The sequence below is a fragment of the Aureobasidium pullulans genome (assembly GCF_000721785.1).
Source record: "Aureobasidium pullulans EXF-150 unplaced genomic scaffold scaffold_1, whole genome shotgun sequence".
NCBI lineage: Eukaryota > Fungi > Ascomycota > Dothideomycetes > Dothideales > Saccotheciaceae > Aureobasidium > Aureobasidium pullulans.
This window is the reverse complement of record NW_021941021.1, coordinates 1,480,128-1,501,533: the sequence shown is the minus strand read 5'-3', so window position 1 is coordinate 1,501,533 and position 21,406 is coordinate 1,480,128. Positions and strand designations below refer to the sequence as shown.

Sequence of the window (21,406 nt, the reverse complement as noted above, 5' to 3'; positions counted from 1 at the left end):
CTAAACAAAATCTGTGCGTAATGTCAATAGAGGATAGCGCGGGTTCTGTGCCACTGGAGACTTCAACTTCGGCTCTCCACGCCCCGGGTCAGCATCAAAGCATGGCCTAACTACTTTTGTTTTGCTCAACAGCAGAACTTCATGATGGAAGATCACAACCCGGATGATGGTGCACCTCAACAGTGTCACCGCATTCAGTTGTGTTCCCACAGTGCTTACTTTTAGGTCCGGAATATATCTCTGCTCTTAGCTCCACCCATCTTGTTCGCCTCGTTCTTTCTTCCAAGCGTAACACATACTAAAAGCCCATTCTCGAGAGTGATATAAGAGACTGACAGCCATGCTTCGGATATCTTTGGATGACCAGCCTGTTACTTCCTCCGCTTCGTCTTCTCCCTCACCTTCGGTACCTGCTTGGTTGGCCTCTTGGATCTCTCACGGATTTTAAGTTACCGCAAATATGCATTTCCGCTCGTTGAGAGAACTCGACGATTCTGAAGGCAATGTTCGCCTTCATGACGGAAAGGACACTGCCATCATTCTTTACCCAGCTCCATCACCCATCGACCCGAACGACCCTCTCCGATGGCCGCTCTGGAGAAAACATGTTGCTTTTGGCAGTGTGTGCGCTTTTGCATTTCTTTCCAACTACGCTATCGGCGGCCTGGCACCCGCCTTCTACATTCTGAGTATGCAGTTTGGAAAGTCTCAACATCAGACCAGCGAGCTACTTCTCTGGCCTGTCCTTGTCTTTGGTCTCTTTGTACGTCTAGCGCTGACATGCATCATCTGTGCTCGTACTCACGTTCATACAGAACTTTCTCTGGGTACCTCTGGCGAACTACTACGGCAAACGACCCATTTTTGTTTTTTGTACGCTTCTGCTGTGTATCTGCTACATATGGGGTGCTACAGCGCAGAGCTTTGAAAGTCTACTGTGGTCTAACATCATTGGCGCTTTCGGGGGCAGTGCTTCTGAAGCTGTGGCTGCATCTATGGTAAACGATCTGTACTTCTTGCATGAGCGTGCTGGTAAGATGAGTTGGTATGTCAACTCTATCTCTGCTGGCAATACACTGGGTGTAAGTCTTGATCATATCATGTTCCCTGGACAAAAAGGCTAACCATACTACCAGCCTCTCATCTGTGGATTTGTCGTCCAAGGCTTAAGCTGGGTACGTAGCTGCTTTGAGAACTTGACCTCGAAGCCTTGACTGACATCTGACAGCGCTGGCACAAAATCATCGCAGCCATTCTTGTCGCCATAAACTTCCTGGTCGTAGTCTTCCTCTGTCCAGAAACAAGATTCGACCGCACCGGCCACGGACACGTCAAACCACTCACACCTTCAAGAACAGCCAGCGACACGAACACTCTGGAAAAGGACGTTCCCAGCCCTGACCAACAGCTCATCCATCGACCTTCAGATACCTCCGACACCACACCCCTCTCCACCATTCCCAAGAAACCCTGGGCCCAACAATTGAAACTTTGGTCTCCATTGCCAAAGGATCTATCTTTGTTTGAATTGTTCCTGCGTCCTTGGCCGTTGATTGTGTATCCTGAGGTCATTTTCTCGACTCTAGCTACCGCATTCGCTCTCGCCTGGGTAGTAGGCATCAACATCCTCAACTCCTTCGTCCTGCAAGCCCCGCCTTACTCTTGGTCCCCTGCTGTAAATGGTCTCATCAACATCCCTGGATTACTAGGAAATATCTGTGGCGCTCTAGTTGGTGGGCCACTTGTGGATTGGTATTCTGACTGGAGAGCTAGAAAAAACAATGGCGTCTTCCAACCTGAGAGTAGATTGACATTGTTGATCTTTCCGGCGGTCATGGTGCCAGCTGGGTGCTTGGCCTTTGGGTATGGAGTGCAAGAAACTTTGCATTGGACTAGTCTGTTCTTTGGGTATGGGATGGTCGCTACAGGTTTGACGACTATTCCATGCATCACTATGACTTATATCTCTGATTGTGTAAGTGTTCTGATATCCTCACTCTTTTGACTGTTTGCTGATCATGGGGTAGTATCTTCCTGTTGCGCCGGATGCGCTGTTGCTTATTAACGGACTCAAGAATGTTGCGGCATTTGGATTCCTGTATGCGATTATACCTTGGGTGAACAAGGTTGGATATGCAGAGTGTTTCGGCGAACAAGCGGCTATTGCTGCTGGTATCTTGTTGTTCGCCATTCCACTCAGTATCTTTGGCGCCAGGATGCGTCATCGCACTGCACAGTGGCGTATCATTCTCTGATACATGAAGACTGGACATGATATACTTTGATAGGGGTATCGTTAGAATTCTATTTGCTTTTGCGCATTTTCCCTTCTATTTCGATTTTCTTCTATACATGTGTTGAGCGTGCATCTTTGCGACTTCTGGAATGATAAGGGACTCGATCTCGACGGCAGGTTGACCTGAGACTGCTTCTGCGTCTTGCTCTGCGTCGCCTCCTGAAGCCAGACCGACATGTTTGACATTGCCGGAAATACTGGGTGTGCGTTTGCTTCTTGGTACGCGGATCCACTGTTGGCCTCCAGCTGCGGATACAAACACGACTTCCCATTTGCGTGTCGAAAGCAGATTTCCAATGACCAGATGGTGCGAATATTTGTTCAAGGCGTACTCGGCCTTCTTGACCAGGATTGCCGGGTCAGTCTCAAGTTTGAAACTGACAATCATGCCATCTGGTGCCCATCCATCGACCAACGTCTTGAGGAACTTAGGCACCGGCTCCAATCCAATAACCAAGCGCTGACCCTCAATCCTCGCAGCCGGTGTCTTGGTCCCATCAGCACTTTCCGCATTATCCTTATTGAAGTCCTCGGACGACTGGATCTTGTGCTCCACCATGCGATCGCTAGGGATGAAGAAGTCTGACACGGCAGCGGCAAGATAAAACAGCGCATTTCCACCCAATGGCTGCATCAAGATAGCGATCTCTCTCAACTCCCACAGGTAATCGTTCACCGTGACGAATGGGATGGAAAGCAATTTATTGCTCTTCCTGGCATCCGTGTACTTCCTCAATACTTCCACCATCTCATCCTGGTATTCCTGCCCCACTTCCACCTTCCCATCAGCGCTTTCGGCCATGAAGTCCAAGAAGCAATTCACATTGTGTGAATAGTGACGTGAGTAAGGCAACAGGGAAAACTGGCGGTGCAGGAAGATGACGGCGTATCCATGGTCGAGGAAATATTCTGCTGAAGTTGCGCCGCGGGTGCCGGCGGAAAAGTTGTCGACGAAGCGGACCATTTGGTTCTCTAGGGGTACGGTTGTGCCACCCGATGTGACGAGGACGACACGGCGGGATTCAGATGCATGGTGGGAGATGAATTCGCGGGCCAAGGTGGAATGTTTGTGTAGGACCTTTGGTCGCGGGTTGGATGAGAAATATTCGTGTTCCATGGTGGCTCCTGGGGGTTTCTGTGTTCGGGTTTCCTTTCTCTTTTTCGATTCACGCGATGAGGAAAGATTCAGTCGCGAGATGACAATTGTCCGGTTTTTATCTTCGATATGGTCGGTTTTGAATGTACTGGGTAATTGAGAGACCAGGCACGGCTTTGACTAATCTTGAGGACTCGTACGATTGTGTTGTCGATCTGTTTCTGTGAAGTATGTATTCCTATCGAGAACCTGAACAGATGATTCTCAAAGAATAATGGAACAATAGCTCTCGCCGAGCATACAGTAATGCTTTCCCGAGGCACGAGGGTGACCAGATGTCGTTGCTCAAGTCCGCAGTGATGTCACGTCCTTTCCGTTTCTCCGCCAAAAGACCAGCCCCCTCTCAAATCCATCGTGACTTTCCTCGACGCGACCTCTCATCCGACTAGACAAAGCAAAGAAGACCGACGCATCCCTTCGTATACTTGACCAATGTCAGCGTCTTGCTCAAGGTCATTTCCCACCTTGTGCATGTCGCTGCATGTCAAACACCAATGGTGCCAGCTCAAGCTTTGACCAAGCTTTTTTTAAGCGCCTTTGAAACTCCCCAGTGGATGATTTGAAACGAATAGGCGATTCGTGTAACCAGCGAACGCCCGCATGGCCACCTTCGCTCGTATTCCTAATGCCCTTACTGCATGTATCAGTTGACCTCATGGCCGCAGCAAGGGATTCAGAACAATGAAGCCACGAAGCCCGCACGAGGGGCAGGTCTCGTGGGCGTCTCTTGCTCCGAAGAGGGAAGGAAGCGGTATTGATATATGTGCCTTTTCGAACAAGAAACAAACGGTTGGCGGCAGCCAAGATGCTCAGAGTAGATCCCCCAGGATCGCATTGGACCGTCGTTCCCGCTTTGATCAAACAGCTAGCAGCCCGCCTCTTGGGCGGTCTAGGGTCTAGCTATTGCTAAGTTTGGAAGACTATAGGTGCATCCGCGTGTATTGCCCTGCAGATGTGGCGCCGTGGTCGAGTCTCAGGTATTGGATGGGCTGTTTCCATGGCGAGGGGCAGATCTCGAGATATAAACAGCAGCCATGCGCACCTTCTCTTTTTTCTCTTTCCTGTCCTTCCTTCCCTCTTGCGCTTCCAAGCTGTCACCTGTTTCGTGACTCTTGTCTCACTCGCTTTCACGTCACTCGTTCTGACAATTAATAGACCTTCTATTGCACAGTGTTACGGTCCTGTCAAATACTTTATTGTCACTCGGCAATATTGATCAGACGACTATTGGCTTCTTGTCGACCAACACCTTGAAGAGGTAGCCAGGACACGCTTGATCTGTTCGACTTTTGCACACAGCCATGAAGCATTCTATCCTGCTCCTCGGCCTTAGCGCCAGCACGGCGCTTGCCAACATCTATTTCCCAAAAGTCCAACCGACTTGCAACAGCGAGGACCTTAGTTTTAGTGGGTGTTTGAAGGGACAATTCTGCCAGCAAAACAATACGTAAGTCGAGTATTCTCCAATGAAAAGAGTTGATGTTGATGAAGATAGATGCACTGCTGTCAAACACGCATGGCCAATGTCATTCCAAGATCACGGCAAAAGAGGCTTGTTCAAACATAGAGCCAAGGCTCCCAACTATTCACAAGACGGCAAATGTGGTCCGAATAATGGCAATCTCTTATGTGATCCTAACAGCACAGCATACAAGGGAACATGTTGTTCATCATATGGTCAGTCCACGATGCTAGCACCGACTGAACTCTTGAATTAACAAACACAGGATGGTGTGGTGATACTCCAGCTCATTGTGGAACTGGCTGCTCGTCTGGTTGTTCTTCCAGCTCAGCGGTCGTAGCATCTACAATCCCGACCACCACAATCAACAGGGCCGCACCTTCAGCCTCCGGTGCTGCCCCTCGAGATGACGGCAGATGTGGTCCTGACTTTAACAACGCCTTGTGTGACGCCAAGGGCGCTTATGGTGGTTGTTGCTCGTGAGTTGGATCCCAACCAGACCTTTAAACTCAGCTGATAATTCTCGTCAGCTCTTATGGATACTGTGGTAACACTGACGGACACTGCTTGACTGCCAATGGATGTCTGTCTGGTTGTAAAGACGCCGCACCAACCAGCGCTGTTCCTACTTCTGCCGCTGCATCGTCAGTCGCTCCTTCTAACATAGACTCCGCTGCTCCATCAAGCACAACTGGTGAGCCAGTCATCTCTGCAGCAACATCTTCAGCTGGTAGTGCTCCAACAGGCGTAGTTACAACGGATGGAACATGTGGTGCCACTTACGACAACACCATTTGCGGTGACTGGAAGCAAGGTAGCTGCTGCTCGTAAGTTTACCTTCAAGTTGGTCTACAGCGCCGTACCTAACACTGAATTTTAGTATGTACGGATACTGCGGAAACAGCACTGCTCACTGTGGTGATGGTTGTCAAAGTGGACCTTGTCTGAATGGTGCCGTTGTTGCGGCTCCTGGCCCTAGCCCTGCACCTGTCAATGCTAACCCGGGACGTTTCGACATCGTTGGCGAGTCTGGTGTTCCTGCCATGCATGCCGGTCTCCTTCCCAACGGCAAAGTTGTCTTCCTTGACAAGATCGAAAACTACACGAACATCAAGCTCCCCAATGGCCAGTACGCTTACTCGACCGAATATGACCCCGCAACTAACAAGTACACCGCTTTGGCTTACAAGACCAATGCCTTTTGTGCTGGTGGCTCCTTCCTCGCTAATGGTCAATTCATCGCTCTTGGTGGTAACGGTCCTCTTGACTTCATTGATACCACTGTTGGAGACGGCTTTGACGGCATCCGCTATCTTACGCGTTCTTCTTCTGACGCTTCTCTGGACGGCCAAGACTGGAGCGAGCCTGGTAACAAGCTCAACACTAAGCGTTGGTACCCTTCCGTCCAGACCCTGCCTGATGGTAGGCTCTTTGTCGCTTCCGGGTCGCTTAATGGACTCGACCCTACTGTGCCGGCCAACAATAACCCGACTTACGAGATTTTGGACAAGAACGGAAAGTCTTCTGGTGTCTCTGTTCCTATGGAGATTCTGGTCAAGAATCAACCTTACTATATGTACCCATTCATGCATCAGCTCAAGGATGGCTCCCTCTTCGTTTTTGTTTCCAAGTCGTCTGAGCTCTTTAACGTCAACACCAACACCACAGTGAGAACCTTTGCCGACCTTCCAGGAGACTACCGCACCTACCCCAACACAGGCGGCTCAGTCCTCCTTCCCCTTTCATCTGCAAACGACTGGAACCCTGATATCGTGATCTGCGGCGGTGGCGCATACCAAGACATCACCTCCCCTACCGATCCCAGCTGTGGCCGCATGCAACCACTTTCTACAAATGCCAAATGGGAAATGGACAGTATGCCTCAAGGCCGTGGCATGGTTGAAGGTACACTTCTCCCCGACGGTACCGTAATCTTCCTCAACGGCGGCAACGAAGGCGCCCAAGGCTTCGGTCTTGCCCGCGACCCTACATTCGAAGCCCTCATCTACGACCCAGCAAAACCCCTCGGTCAACGATTCACCACTGGCGCTTCTTCAACAATCCCTCGTCTCTATCATTCTGTTGCTCTGCTTCTTCTAGATGGCACATTGATGATTGCAGGATCAAACCCAGTCGAGCAACCAGTCCTGAAACCCACAACCACAGACCCCTACGTCACGGAATTCAGAGTGGAAATCTACACACCCCCTTACCTCCAAGGCGACAATGCCAAAAAGCGACCTACAGCCATCACCCTCTCCTCTAAATCTCTGATCGCAAACTCTCAGACTTTCACCGTCAAGTTCACTGCTCCTACTGGTGCTAAGGCTGTGAAAGTGGCGCTCTATCATGGAGGTTTCGTCACGCATTCTGTGCATATGAGTCATAGAATGGCGTTCTTGGATACTGCGGGTTGGAAGGCGGGTGCGACGGATCAGCAAATCACGGTGACCATGCCTCCGAGTGCTAATGTTGCGCCGCCGGGTCCGTATGTTGTTTATGTTGTTGTTGATGGTGTGCCTGGTGTCGGACAATTCGTGCAGGTTTCGTAGATATCCAGGGAACAATTGAGGGACGATAATGTTTGTAAAAATCAGCTAGTGATCTCCAATTTAATTCATGTTTCATTTTCTCAAGACTTCATGTTGTTTTGCAGTGCTGTCTTAAAAATGATAACAGATCAGAGAGACGAGACATACAGTAATAAGTGTCGCACCTGAGAAGAAAGACCGAACGATTACGAGAGTAAGAAGATACGTTGCAGAAGAAGGAGCCACAATCGAGCTGCAAACAGAAGCGACGATCAAGGTAAAGAAGAGCGCAACGCTGTGCGAAAAAGATCATATGAAATTCAAAAAAATCAAACTTTTGTATTACTAACTACTTATTACGATTACAAATTACCATACTGATCATCTTCCCTCCAGAAAAAAAAAACTTGTACTTTTAGAATTACCATCGACGAAGTGAAAAAGATAGGAGGAAAGGAAAAAGGAAAGGACTGTCGACTTCGACAAGGAGGCACTTGAACGCATCCAGGCGTGTCTCAACGTGCTGTCGGACATCTAGGCGTGTCTCGAGAAAGCCTTGGCCTTGAGGTGACCATGAGGGAGAGCACGTCTGGGAAGAACTGCGTTCGCGGGCAGACCACCATTCCTCTTTCTTTCGGCTTCGGCGAGTTGAACGGCTTGGAATTCGCTAGTGGCTGGTGTGCTCGCGATGGTGCAGATGAGTACTGATATGAATTAGCAACGTTTCACAATAGGTGGGCTGTTGAGAGAGATCGATATCTTACCATGTGATCCACTGACAGTTCTTGTGTTCCAGTCATCGTTGGATCTGACGTAGGTGTGAGGGCACTGAGAAAGGCGGAATTGGATGCTGTCGGCCTCCAATGTCCCGAGGCACTGGTCGTAAACGCCGGAATCCGGGTTGTAGCTCTTGAACTTCTCTGGGCATGCGGCGAGGACATCTGTAACACAACCTTGACCAGTACCCCATCCTTGTCCTTGTCCATGACACCATACTGGCGAGGAGAAGCCCTTTTCAATGTCGACGTCGTAGTATGTCTGTCCGTCTTCACTCTTCCAACTGAACTCAACAGCCGTGTCATGGTTTCTGTGGTCACCAATCTCCGGACTATTGTGGTTGGGTGAGACGCCAACGAAGAACTTGGGACTCAGAAAACTCATTCCCTCTATCCACGTCTTTTGGCCGGGCTCCACTGTGGTATTTGTGAAGTCGAGGATGGGATGCTTCCCATACCTCTCGTAGTCTTTACGGGCCCAGTCAACGCTGATGTACTGCTTCACGGCATTCTGGTTGATAAACCATACTCCGATCGGATGTGCAGGATCCGCTGCCGGGTCTGCCCCAATGGGTCGCTCTTCGACGGCAGGACTTCGGACAGGAGTGCTGGCGGGGAGAACAGTCGAGACAGGCTCCTTCTTGACTGGAATGGAGAGGGGACCGGAAGGCTTGGTCGGAGCCATGACGGGGGTTGGTGTCTGTCCGGGCTGGTTGGGGGTGGTGGGTTGATCGACTTTGTCGGCATTGTTGGGTGACGACTCAGCAGAGACATCTTTGGTGCCACCGATCTCTGGTGCGTTGACACTGTATCCTACCGAGACACCGTCGGCTCCCAGAACAGCTAGGTGACCTTGTGCTGCCATCAAGCCGGTCAAGGCACTCAAGGTGAGAATGGATTTTGTGATAAGCATGTTGGTAGAAGGTAGTGTGCTTGAGCGAGTGACATGAAATCAGTAGAGAATATATACCGAAAATTGAAAATTTGGTGACTCGAACGGTCCTTTGAGGACATTTTGTGAGCTCTTATGTGCAGAGACTTCCTCTGGCGATGTGTCAATATTTACCATCAAGAGTTGTCATGTGGGTCAGACTGGATGATCTCCATCCCAATCAGAGGATTAGCATCACGCTCTATCCACTTTGCAGAGTAACATTCGGAGTGAATTTCAGGTTCAGTGTTGCGTTCGAGGCGTGGGGCGAGGGGAAGCTCATGGTTCGACCGTAACTGAGTTAATTAGTCAAGCTGGCCATTGGCAGACTCCCCTGGAGCTACACGTGGGGAACAGACTGTACCTGGCGTACCTGAGTGAACCATTCTATTGTTGGTGTAAGTACATCAATATTCATGGTTCGTGACAGAGTCAATGGTAATCAAAGAATTCCTGGCGATTGTTGTGATACTGCAATAAGCTTGCATCGCCTGTCCGAGAATTGCGTCGCCAAGTGAAGTGTAGAGATAGTTTGATGCTGACAGCACTTTTTGTTGAGTGCAATAGAGCTTGCCACGATGTAACTACAAAATGCGCGAAAAGGTGTCTGGCAGGGAAAGAAGCAGCGGACCTCCACCCGACTATTGATGTTTGACAGGACCCTGACTTGGTTACTTTGACTAGACGATGTTTTAGCTCTTGCGCAATGTTGCCTTTCTGCCGCTCTATAGGTAAGTATAATGCGAAGGAATTCGAGAAACTCACCAACAAACAGGTAGCAGGGTTCATCGAGACGATGGAGATTTCAGAATGAAAACACGAAACCGATGTTCAAGACGTAGTAAATTCACAATTGCCATATCTATTCCTTCCTCAACCAACCCTTGATTTTTGTAAACGCCTTATCGTTGCATTGGTCGCCTTCCTCGACCTCATGCGAAAATCATCTGCTATATTTCGTTACCCTTTTGGAAATGTACACTTAGTTCCAAGATTCGAGGTTCTTGAGAACGACCTCATCCTCGCCTCTGGTGAAGAGCTTGCCGATAACGGACACTCTCTCGCCGGCCTCCTCGAGAACCTTCTGTGCCTCATCGGCGTTCTCCTTGCTCACGACGATGACCATGCCAAGACCGGTGTTCCAAGTGCGAGCGAATTCGCGGGACTCGACGTTACCGGCCTCCTTGAGCCATTTAAGAACCGGGGGCACGGTCCACGCTGAGACATCAACCTCAGCTGCTAGAGTCTTGGGCAGCATTCTGGGGATGTTGTCGTACAGACCACCACCAGTGATGTGTGCCATACCCTTGAGCAGGTCCTTCTCGACGGCCTTAAGAAGGGGCTTAACGTAGATACGAGTGGGGGTCAACAAGCTAGCACCAATAGAAGTGTTGGGTGCCCAGGGTGCCTTGTCATGGTATGAGAGTCCCTTGGACTCGACGACCTTTCTGACAAGAGAGAAACCGTTGGAGTGCACGCCATCACTGGCGAGACCCAGAAGGATATCACCCTCAACCATGGATGCCATATCAGGTAGAATTGTGCGACCACGTTTGAGAGCACCAGTGGCGCAACCACCAGCGTCAAACTCATTGCCCTGGTACATGCCAGGCATCTCAGCAGTCTCTCCACCAACGAGCGCACAGCCTGACTCACGGCAGCCGGCTGCGACACCCTCGATGAAAGAGACAGCCTCCTTGATCTCCAGCTTGCTGCAAGCGTAGTAGTCCAGGAAAGTCAAAGGCTCGGCACCTTGCACAACCAAATCATTGACGTTCATGGCAACGAGATCGATACCGACAGTGTCGAACTTGTCCATGGCAAATGCGACCTTCAGCTTGGTGCCGATACCGTCGATGGCCTGAATCATGATAGGAGCCTCATCGTAGCCGGCAGCTTGGAGGTCAAGCGCACCACCAAAGCCACCAATCTCGGCGTCGGCACCAGGTCTGCGGGTAGACTTGACAGCCTTTTTGATGGCAACGACCAGATCGTTTCCGGCATCAATTGAAACACCAGCATCAGCGTAAGTCATGGCCTTGGGCTTCTCGACTTCTCTAGTGCAAACAGCACCATCGTAAGCGGGTTCCAAAAGCTTCCATTCGCAGTTGATGTTCTCCTTCTTGAACTCGCCGATGAGGTGGTTTGCGATCTGCTCGAAGTTGTGGGTGGCCAGAGCCAGAATAGTAGGGCCAGCTCCGGACAAGCAGATACCAAGAAGACCAGGTTGAGATGTGGGAGTGACGGACTTGAGAATTTCGGTCAAGCCAGGGATAAGAGTCTTTCTGTAAGGCTGGTGAATCTTGTCCTGCATACCATCGTAGATCATGTCAGCGTTAGGGGGGCTCTGACCGAGTGCAGTGGTCAGAAGAGCGATTCTCTGCAGGTTGGAGATGACGTCGGCCTTGGGATATTCAGTGGGGAGGACTGAGCGGGCCTTTGCGGTAGAAACCTCGAAGTCGGGGATAATGGCAATACACTTGATTTCGGGAGCCCAGTTGAACTTGATGTGCTTGCCAATGTTGATCGGAGGGATGGGGGGAGTAAGTCCAGTGTCGACACCACCAGCAGGGGCAGGGAGAACCTCACTCAGAGGGATCTCCTTGCGCTTCATGTCCTCCGGATCCAGATCCTTGAGGTATGAGCCAACGAAGCCACCGAACAAAGCAGCGGCAACGTTGTCGGGATGTCTCTCGATCATCAAGCAGAAGTCGAGCATGCGGTCCTTGGAAAGGTTGAGGCCGCCAACTTCGCTACCAAGCATAACACCAGCGACAACAGCAGCTCCAGAAGAACCAAGACCACGACCGAGGGGAATGGGGTTAATGATGTGAACATGGGTCTCTGAAGGGAAAGCATGTTGGTCGTGGCATCGCAAAACGTAAAGAGCAGTCTGAGTGATCAGGTTGCGGTCGGCGACGAGATCCACATTCTCTTTGCCGAGACCCTCGTAGGTGATCTTGCAGTTAGACTGGTGCTCTGAAGACTTCTTGGAAGAGTCGACAGTAACGCGGACTTCGAGCCAAACGGAAAGTGCAAGACCGATGACATCAAAGCCGGGGCCTGATCAATAAGTCAATTGACGAGCAGACAAGTAAAAGGCAATTGGTAAGCAATACCAATGTTAGCCGAAGAACACGGCACCTCTGTGGAAGATTAGCCTTGATCGTGGGGCATAGATGAGCAATTCTCCATACTGATTGAGAAGGACATGTTGGACAGAATTGGCTGTCAAGGATCTTGACAACCTGAAATAAACAAAGAACGAGGTCGTGAGAAGACCTTGTTTAGAAAGACAGAGTTTGGCACTCGAAATGGGAAAATTCAGCGATCTCGGAAGGCTCGCTGTCGCGAAAGAGTCACCTCGACGATATTTTTTCGACCTCACGCAACAAGACCCCGCGTTCGGCGGTCGGGAGTCCCGCGTCTTGGCAGGCAGCGGAAGCCAAGCACACCGACAACATCATACGTAGGCGCGGGCAGCGACGCGCGCATGCACTCCGGTCGAGCAACGGACTTGACCATCCTCTAGTTAGCTATTCTATCGTGTCCCTCATCAATCCATATCCATCTTTCTACCCGACGGCTCGACTGCTGTCACACACTTCTCACCATGCCCGTATGAGACTCAATTGACATATCTCACCTCCAAGCATCCCCTGCTGACAGCTAGCTGGCTAGGCATACCACTCAGTCTTCCTCGATGAGCCGAATCAACAAGTGATTGGCAACTTTGCCCTGTTGCCTCTCCGTACCCGTACTCGTGGTCCCGCCATGCAACTTCCGGCCCTCGCCGGCGACGTGACAGAACTCAGCATTGATGCCTCACACGAAAGCTACGACCCGCTGGACGAGACGTTGGCCTTGTTCCGCGCCAACACCTTCTTTCGCAACTTCGAAATCAAGGGTCCCGCCGACCGCGTTCTCATCTACGGCATCCTGTTCGTCAGTGAAGTCATCCAGAAGATCAAGCCTCAGATGCCCAGAAGAGAGGCCGAGAAGGCCGTCATGAACCTCGCCCTCGACACAAACTTCGCCATCCCCGGCGATGCTACATTCCCCCTCAACCAGGCATTCGAGCCTCCGCGAGACAGAAACGAGGCCGAAGTCTTGAGACAGTACATCAGTCAGATGAGACAAGAGTTGGCCAACAGATTGTTGAACAGGATATACGCTGAAGGAGATGCTCCTAGCAAGGTGAGGGCTCCCATCGCCTCGAATGCCCTTGAAAATACTGAACCAAATCCTGCAGTGGTGGTTGAGCTTCACCAAGAGAAAGTTCATGGGCAAGGCCCTCTAAAGCACAACTGGAGTCTGAAGGCGCCACGCAGCAGTCTTCAACACCAACCAAACCTTCTCAGCTGTCGACGACGAGCACTCTTTGAGACGTCTCCGCGTGAGAGTCAGCTACAACAAGGATTGTTTGGCGAGCAATCATCGTATTCGCGAGCCCGGGTCTGGGCCTACACATTATTGTCGATAGGGAGACGAAATAACCATCAATTACATGCAGCCATGTTCACTTTTTGACATAGACTTCTTACAGCTGGTGACAGCACACTTGCGCAGCCGAAGTTCCCAAGCAATTTCTGACATTCAGCAGATCTCTATAGACTCAACACAGTCTAATGCTAACTAAAGAATAACAAGCAGGAACCACTCGAGCTCAACCCGCAATCTCGGACAGTCGACAGCCCTAGCTCCACACGTCTCGATTGAACGGCGTTTTGAAGACACGATAAATTCGACTGCCACGTTTGACGCCTCCATACTAGATCATCCACACTACTCGTAGATGTACTGGACTTTGCAATCCTCGCCCTTGTTCTCGGCGGCATCAGCCAATGCAGTAGGGGCCTCCTTGGCTGCGACACTCGAAGTAGAAGATGCTCTGACATGAGTCGAGAAAGTGGTCGCGGAAGCAGACACAGAGGTGGCGAGAGAAGATGTGCTCGAGTGTGCTATCTTGGCGATCTTGACGCTAGAGATGGACGAGGCCATGGTGCTTGATGAGCTGACGACAGGGAAGGAGGCTGGGACCTTGGATGCGACCGCGGAAGATGAGGTGCTGACGGTAGCGGCGGTTACCTCTACCTGAGTCGAGGCAGCAGTGCTGGGACTAACGGCGCTTGAAGAAGAGATGGCACTCGAAATAGCAGTTGAAGAAGCGACCGCGCTCGAAGATGAAGTATCATTTCCAGAGCTCATACAAGCAAACGAGATCTGCTTGGTGGTCGAAGAAGGAAGACCACCGTATGAACCGGCAGCCTGGTCAAGTCTCCAAGTCATGTTGACATAAGGCCAGCAGATGCGACCGTCGTCCATAGTAACCATGTCGCCAGCGACGTAGGTATCCATCAACTTCAGGGGCTCACCAACCTTGCTGCCCTTGTTAACCAGCTGGAAGTAGGATCCGCTGAACTCTCCCTGGCAACCCATAGCGATGTTGTTGCACTGAGGCTCATCGATCTGCTCCCAGGTCACGAGGGCATTGGCACCATCAAAAGTAGCAACGTGCGCATTGGAGCAGTCAGCAGTGCCCGAAGTGATCCAGTTGACTTGCGAGTCACCATCTTTGGCTCCAACGACTGAAGAAGCCTGCTCGCCATCCATGGTCTGCTTGTCAGAAAAGGTTGCGATGGCTACATTACGACCGTTGGTTCTGTTGGCGGAAGCGACATAACCCTTGCCCATCCAGCTGTTCTCGTAGAGGTCGACGGCACCGCGAGAGACCCAGGAGAAGATATACGAATCCTCGCCTTGGTAGCGTGCGAGGTTGCTGTAAGAACCAGACATGCCGCCCATGGACTCACCGCCAGCACCGTTTGTGGTGTTCTCGTTCGAGATCTTGGTGCCCGAAAGGTCCATACCTCGGTTGTTCGTGTTGAGCCAGATGTCACCCTGATCCTCGGCACAAATGCTGGCGAATGGGACAGCGTCGGCAGCCTCGAAGGCGATACCGGTGTTGTGAGAGCAACCCCATGCGCTGGACTCAGGCAGGGTCTCGAGAGAACCATTGGTGGAAATATATTGAACCGAGTCACCAAAGTGACCTTCAGCCCAGCCGCTGTAGTCTGTGACAACAAAATAGGCACCGTACAAGCCAGCCTTCTCGGAGTAGACGAGATCGCCGTTCAGGTCAGGCGATGCGGAAAGACCGTCGCTTTCGTGGACACCGGGGCCACCCAAGAAAGTCTTGAAGGTCTGCTCTCCTTCGGTGTATCTGTAGAGAACAGGAACGGGAGTGCTGTCTGCAGGAGCACTGGAAGTGCCAGATGGAAGTGCCTCATTGGTCAACAAAGCAAAGCCATCGTTGTGAGCAACGAGTCCACCAGCTTCCTTTCCTCCCTTGACGGTGACAGCACTGCCGACAGCAGCGAAGGTCTTCGGGTCAACACGCTGAATGTGGACATCAGTCTCGCTGTTGTCCAGGTAGGCGAGGAAAGCACGGCTGCCGTCGGGAGAGAGTGCAAAAGGTGTTCTGCGATGGTGAGGCAGGCTTGTCCAGTATGCTTCCTTGACGGGGTTGAAGCTATAATCAAGCTCAAGCGAGTTGACGTAGTTCTTCAACGAAGCATCAGACAGACCAGCGGCGGCGGCCAGCGAAGTGGTGAATGAAAGAATGATTGGTAGGGACAGCATGGCTAGAGACGACCAGGTCGGATAGAGAATAATATACAAATGAATGGACGAAGGAAACCAGCCCTTCTGCAATAGATACAATCGATAAAGAAACACTGGAGAAATCAAGTCGATCAACTCGAGTAGGCTTGTCTACCTTTATGTACCACATCCATTGCGCCATCGACCTCTCGTTTTGTATGTAACAACATCGGAAGTCAAGCTCCATCGGAAGTCAAAGTTCTTGCCCTAGTCTTCCCCTCTCCTCTCGCGTTTGAAGTAGAAGCGCAAAATTGGACATGGGCTGCGTTTTGACAAGGTATAGGTGTTATAGGTCGTGAATACGATGTATAGGGCTTATCCGTCAGACTCTCTAGAGTCTCCTGAAACTTATATTAGGGCTTCGTGACAGCACTTCGCTTGGATGTGTGAAATAGAGGCGTGATGAGTGTAATCTTGACGATGCCGAGATTGTTTCATGTCTGCTTCAGCTGCCGTCTGAGAACGGCGTCCAAAGGGGGGTTTGCTTGGCGAGTCGAGACCAGCATAGATTGCCGACTGCGCATGCCTCGACTCGGGGGGTTCAATGATATAACATTAGGCACGTATTCCTACTCGTTCATCTTTCAAGGCAGACAAAAGGGAGTGAAGATAAAGGCCGACAGACAGCTCGCTTGCACTTCGGCGGAGCGACGGCAAGAATTGCCGTTCTTGCTTGGCTTCAGGTTGACTCCTCCGGATTGCGCCTCCTTGAAGGCTTGAAGTCACAATTGTTCCGTCAATAAAATGGTCAGACGAGCTCGGCCACAATTCGCTGCGGTCACAAACAGTACAACACAAAATACCTGGAATCTTAGTGGCTGAGCATGAGAACAACGAACTTTGAAGGCATTCGGCCTGGCAAAACAGGTGACGTCGCGACTATGAGCACGATGCTTGTACCGTCCAAGCCTCAGAGAAGTCGCGCTAGAAATCCTATGGAAGTTGCTCGATACCCAGAAGAGTAAGATCGGTGTTCATCTTCCCTCTTTCCCAATCTGTATCGGAACACAGCCGCTTCCTACAGATCTGGGAGTCGACACCTGATAGGATGAACTGAGTCCTTGAATAGAGTCAGGTGCCAATCACAAATCCTTCGGTCTGCCTGAGCTGAATAGAGGTGGGGTCCTTGACAACCAACGCCGACCTATATATACGAGCATCCCCTCGACTTTGTAACCTATTTCCACATAACATCACAATATTCACCATGAGACGACTTTCAAGAGCACTTTCCCGAGCTGGAGATTCCAAGGCCAAAGAGGCAAAGGAGGCGAGCACCATCTCCATCGAAAAGAGTCCTTCGCCTCCTCCACCAACATACCACGAGTCTGCACAAGCTGCAGATGATGACCTTCGCCCTTCCGATGTGACTGCTGGCTTCTCGAAGCTACAGTTGGGTCCTTCCTCGGAAAGTGTACCTAGGCCTCAAGAGTGTATTGCTCACCTCAAGCTTCTTGAGTGCTTCTATCGCTTGAAGCAGAACATTGCTGGGAGCGAAGGCCTCTTTGGTATCTCCTCGGACTTCGTCGCCAAGCTAGATGAAATTGCATCGCACGCATTGCCTGATGGCGGAAATAAGGATAACGAGATATTGGCATTGCTTGCGGAAAAGCGATGGCAAGTCTATGTTTCTCGGGCAGTTTCTCGCTTTGCAGAATGGAGAAACGCCCTTGAACCAAGGTATGACTACTACACCTTGACTCGAGCAACCATGTCGAAGGGTCAATTGTTAGCCGATCGCGTAGAGCCTGAGAAGGCTAAGCCAATTCTCTTCGACGCTGAGAACCTACCTCCAGTCGGTAAGTTGACCATAAATCTCGCTTTCTGACAAATGCTGAATGACGAACAGATGTCTTGATGGTCTGGCATTCGTATATGCTCAATCCGAGAGCGTATCTGGAAGATTGTGCACGAGAGGGACGGATGCGCCTGTGGCATACACCCATGCCATGGCAAGCAATCGCCGATGCTATCAACAGTGAATCATTCGTATATGAGGTTTCCAAGACCGGCATGATCATGTTCGAGGAGCAAACCCATCTCAACTGGAACAACCTCGAGGACTCGATGGAGACATCTTTCCAGTGTCCCCATTGTCATTCCACAAACAGCATTCCATGGACCACGTGCGGGAGGATCTCCAAGAATGATGAAGACTTTCAAAGCGAACAGGTTCCATCCTATGTCAAGGATGTGACATACGAAGCTGTTCGCGCTCAACTGAGTACTTGTCACGGTCTCGCTGACTCGGATTTCAACGCAGTCTGTAATTCATGTGCTAATCAGGTCACTCATGACTCTCTTCGAGCTGGCAAATTTCGCAGCGATCTGGAGAAGCTCTTGGATGGGGATGTTCTGATGCCAGGCAATATCCTTGGTAAAGACGGACTACCTTCGCGGGTTGGGACTACACTGGACAAGACTGGCTACTCCCTATTTGCTTTCCCCAGCAAGTTGATGAACGCGGGACTTGCCAGACAGATTTTGACCTTCAATCAAGGCAGTGAGTTGCGGATGGCCAGTATCCGAGACTCCATCGAGGAGGGCATACTCGACAGAAAGTTGGTGTCAAAGGCCAGGAATACTCACGGTTGGACTCTTAACAGAAGTGAATCTCTTGCTACACGCCGCATGATGTCGAAATATTGGGAAAACTCGTCACCCTTCGCTCTGGATCTTGTTGGTGCTGTGGTTCGACAAGGCTCCTTTGTCGAGAAGATGCACAACATTGACTGGCTGCACTCGCCGGCTCTTCCCAACACTATGTCACGACTGATACTCAAATACGTGCGATTCATCGGTATCATCTCTAAGCACAGCAAGATGGCTGTTCCAACACTCGATGTCGACCTAGCCTGGCACACACATCAACTAAACCCATCTGGCTACCTGCAGTATACTGTTGCTGAAAGCAGAACTTTCATCGACCATGACGACAAGGTAGCAGAGGCCAAACTCAACGATGCATTTGCCGAGACGAGCAAACTGTACCAGAAGCTTTACGGAGAGCCGTACTCTGAATGCACATGCTGGTACTGTGAGGCTGTTCGTGAATCCCACACATCCACGGCATCACGCCTATTCCGTAGCAACAACGCTATGGCAGCGGAAGAGCTCCACGACGTACCTTCAGATCCCAAGAAGTCGGTCCATATATCTGCTCACAACGCTGTAAGACCCGAAGGCGATAAGACATACGACATGGCTGTCGCTCAGCGCCTTCATGATCTTGAGAGGGCATATAACAAGGCTTGCCAACGCGCCGACAAGAAAGGCAAAGCTAGACCCAAGCGCGATGACTACTACTACTCAGACGCATATGGTTATCCAGTATACATGCCGGCGTACGCTCCATATGTAGGCGCCATGGCCTTCACGCCTGTCATCTATCCTGTCAATCCTGGTTGCATGGCTCTAGGTGTTGGCGCAGCCGGCAACTGCTGTGCTGGAACTTGTGGTGCCGCTGTTGCTGCGGGATCTTGTGGATCGGGAAGCTTCGGAAGCTGTGCAGCAGGCATGGGAGGTGCGGGCGGCGTTGCGGGCTGTGGTGGTGGCGGAGGCGGTGGAGGCTGCGGAGGAGGAGGTGGTGGTGGTGGTGGTGGAGGAGGCTGTGGAGGCGGTGGTGGTGGATGTTAAGAGGACTATATTACGACTTGACGATTGGGGTTATTGGTATACCATATTTTAGCGTCGACAGTTTCCTTCATACTATTCTTTTCGCTACAGTGACCTCCGGGTTCGTTGTGTCGCATGCACCTTCGATGTCAACAGTCGTGTTCTAGCCGTGTAAGCGACAAATGTCAATATCGCCGGTTCTCACTCAAATGATGTTCATGCAGAGGGTTGAAAGACACGTAAATAGGAAACATCTGTTATGTTGTCTTATGTAATACTATGTTATGTCATGTTTAGGTCCATCTATTCAACATCGCTAGCTAGCTCCCGAACAGCGAAAACTTCATCTCTTCCCTGACAACGCTGGTGTAGCCCAGTGGTTATGTATCCACTTGTATTGAGAAGACTAGGCATTCTCTCCCTGCAACAGCAAGATATAAAAAACACTAGACCCTCTTCTCAGCGTTGTTAACACACTGTAAGTTCGCGGGGGAAAAGGTGAAGCCGGCCAAAAATTTGCAAAAAGGAAATATCTATCCAGTGGGTTTTGGATTATGCCGATTGCCTGGATCGAACAAGCGATCTTCTCATTACAAGTGAGATGCGTTACCACTGCGCCAAACCGGCATTGATAGGGGATAGATGAAGTTTAAATTGTTGGCAGAGTATAAGAAGAGTGAAAGAAAGGGGGCCGGTTCATGTTCTTGCTTTTTTTCATTTTTTCACCCTGAACATCTGTTGATATTTGATGGACAACACCCTTGCTGCACTCGAGCGGAGACCGGGTGCGCTGGGGAACAAGCAAAGAGAGTAGCAATGGAAGGCTCAAAGACTAAGAAAGGTCAGGTCCAAGAAAGAAAAAAGTAGATGTCCATGCTTTTCTTGAGAACAAATTGGTGGGTTTCTCCGTGAGCATGTGTGTAATCACTTGAACCATTTTGGCGGCCAGTCTGCGCCCGGGGAATTTTGGTATGTTTACTCCACCTACCTCCATGCCAGGTCGCTGTAGGATGCACGATGATGTTCGGACCAGAGCTATATCCAGCAAGAGCGTATCAGGCAACTTACAGTACCGTGTCTTCCTATCCGGCTATAGTAGAACACATAATCGTGCATCCTCACCGTTCCTACAGGTCGCTTGAGACTCGCCTTTTGCCAAGTGGTCGCGTCTCCCAACTCCGAGCAGTGCAATCCGAGGATATTCGTGTTCGACTCGACTGACTACCGTCATGAATGTTTAGATACAAAGCTGAAAATAGGAAGCAGGAATTTACAGTATTATTAAGTTTACTTTGGAAGCCAGCCAAAAGGGAAGACGACCTTAAGAAACGCGAGATCGACGGAGCCGAAGGAATCTTGTTGTGGGACCTACCCTGCTCTCGTCTTCGGACTCACATCCATCAGCCAAAACCTGTCAAGTCTCGAATCAAATATTATGTGTGGGCTAAATCAATCAGTGTAGTAGTCTCAACACAGAAGGCCGCCAATATTCATGTCGTCTTAGGTTTGTGAGGTGAATATCTTGTGCTTCACAAGCTCTCAGAATGATTGCTGCATTTTTCTCTGGGGATTGTGATAGGGAACAAGAAAAAGAGAGGCGGAAAACTCACACATCATCTTCTACAAAGAAGCGATTGATTGCCTAAATTTGGTCTATTCAAGTGTATGCTACGAGAAAGTGCAATGTCATCCATTGGAAAGACCGATTAACAAGCGCAACACATTTATGCACGTACCGCGACGCCAAGCCAATTTATGCAAACGAAGCCCCGCACAAATCCAATCCTCAACCACCAAAATTTCGAAACCACAAAATTGAATTTCCTCGTCCTATGCTTCGACCTTGTTTCGGAGCATCTACATCACACGCAAAAGAGCAAAAGGAATGTTGATGAGAAGGGGATTCGAACCCCTGCCCTTTCGGACCAGCGTATTGGAAGAACCTTAAGCTGGCGCCTTAGACCGCTCGGCCATCT

The 21,406-nt window shown here is 50.5% G+C and overlaps 8 protein-coding genes across 8 annotated transcripts; 4 read left to right on the top strand and 4 right to left on the bottom strand.

Annotated features, from left to right (window-relative positions):
* Positions 1-460: 460 nt before the first annotated feature.
* Positions 461-2,293, top strand: M438DRAFT_379746 (MFS general substrate transporter; the record flags this gene model as incomplete). The annotated part of the gene is made up of 5 exons (XM_029908873.1): positions 461-763; positions 816-1,082; positions 1,137-1,175; positions 1,229-1,975; positions 2,028-2,293. The coding sequence occupies 5 exons, from the start codon at positions 461-463 to the stop codon at positions 2,253-2,255; spliced, it is 1,584 nt and encodes a 527-aa protein (XP_029765875.1). The 3' UTR covers positions 2,256-2,293.
* On the bottom strand, positions 2,264-3,702 carry M438DRAFT_341415 (DFP-domain-containing protein). The gene has a single exon (XM_029904498.1). The coding sequence runs from the start codon at positions 3,411-3,413 to the stop codon at positions 2,331-2,333; it is 1,083 nt and encodes a 360-aa protein (XP_029765874.1). The 5' UTR covers positions 3,414-3,702; the 3' UTR covers positions 2,264-2,330.
* Positions 3,703-4,975: 1,273 nt separating this feature from the next.
* Positions 4,976-7,491, top strand: M438DRAFT_287252 (galactose oxidase; the record flags this gene model as incomplete). The annotated part of the gene is made up of 4 exons (XM_029901614.1): positions 4,976-5,129; positions 5,180-5,393; positions 5,445-5,741; positions 5,795-7,491. 4 exons carry the CDS (start codon positions 4,976-4,978, stop codon positions 7,464-7,466), a joined length of 2,337 nt encoding a protein of 778 aa, XP_029765873.1. The 3' UTR covers positions 7,467-7,491.
* A 342-nt stretch (positions 7,492-7,833) lies between these two features.
* M438DRAFT_341413 (uncharacterized protein) lies at positions 7,834-8,633 on the bottom strand. Its single transcript, XM_029904497.1, has 2 exons — positions 8,210-8,633; positions 7,834-8,149 (listed from the first exon to the last, which is right to left on the bottom strand). The coding sequence occupies exons 1-2, from the start codon at positions 8,604-8,606 to the stop codon at positions 7,980-7,982; spliced, it is 567 nt and encodes a 188-aa protein (XP_029765872.1). The 5' UTR covers positions 8,607-8,633; the 3' UTR covers positions 7,834-7,979.
* Positions 8,634-9,809: 1,176 nt separating this feature from the next.
* M438DRAFT_11783 (phosphoribosylformylglycinamidine cyclo-ligase-like protein) lies at positions 9,810-12,541 on the bottom strand. The gene is made up of 4 exons (XM_029898731.1): positions 12,350-12,541; positions 12,272-12,298; positions 9,918-12,215; positions 9,810-9,832 (listed from the first exon to the last, which is right to left on the bottom strand). The coding sequence occupies exons 1-3, from the start codon at positions 12,363-12,365 to the stop codon at positions 10,135-10,137; spliced, it is 2,124 nt and encodes a 707-aa protein (XP_029765871.1). The 5' UTR covers positions 12,366-12,541; the 3' UTR covers positions 9,810-9,832; positions 9,918-10,134.
* A 115-nt stretch (positions 12,542-12,656) lies between these two features.
* M438DRAFT_341411 (ARP2/3 complex, 21 kDa p21-Arc subunit) lies at positions 12,657-13,664 on the top strand. Its single transcript, XM_029904496.1, has 3 exons — positions 12,657-12,771; positions 12,834-13,349; positions 13,405-13,664. The coding sequence occupies exons 1-3, from the start codon at positions 12,766-12,768 to the stop codon at positions 13,450-13,452; spliced, it is 570 nt and encodes a 189-aa protein (XP_029765870.1). The 5' UTR covers positions 12,657-12,765; the 3' UTR covers positions 13,453-13,664.
* A 175-nt stretch (positions 13,665-13,839) lies between these two features.
* On the bottom strand, positions 13,840-15,919 carry M438DRAFT_341410 (uncharacterized protein). Its single transcript, XM_029904495.1, has one exon. It carries the CDS (start codon positions 15,792-15,794, stop codon positions 13,938-13,940), a length of 1,857 nt encoding a protein of 618 aa, XP_029765869.1. The 5' UTR covers positions 15,795-15,919; the 3' UTR covers positions 13,840-13,937.
* Positions 15,920-16,552: 633 nt separating this feature from the next.
* Positions 16,553-19,483, top strand: M438DRAFT_401740 (uncharacterized protein). The gene is made up of 3 exons (XM_029909560.1): positions 16,553-16,776; positions 16,885-17,614; positions 17,665-19,483. The coding sequence occupies exons 2-3, from the start codon at positions 17,023-17,025 to the stop codon at positions 19,449-19,451; spliced, it is 2,379 nt and encodes a 792-aa protein (XP_029765868.1). The 5' UTR covers positions 16,553-16,776; positions 16,885-17,022; the 3' UTR covers positions 19,452-19,483.
* Positions 19,484-21,406: the final 1,923 nt, after the last annotated feature.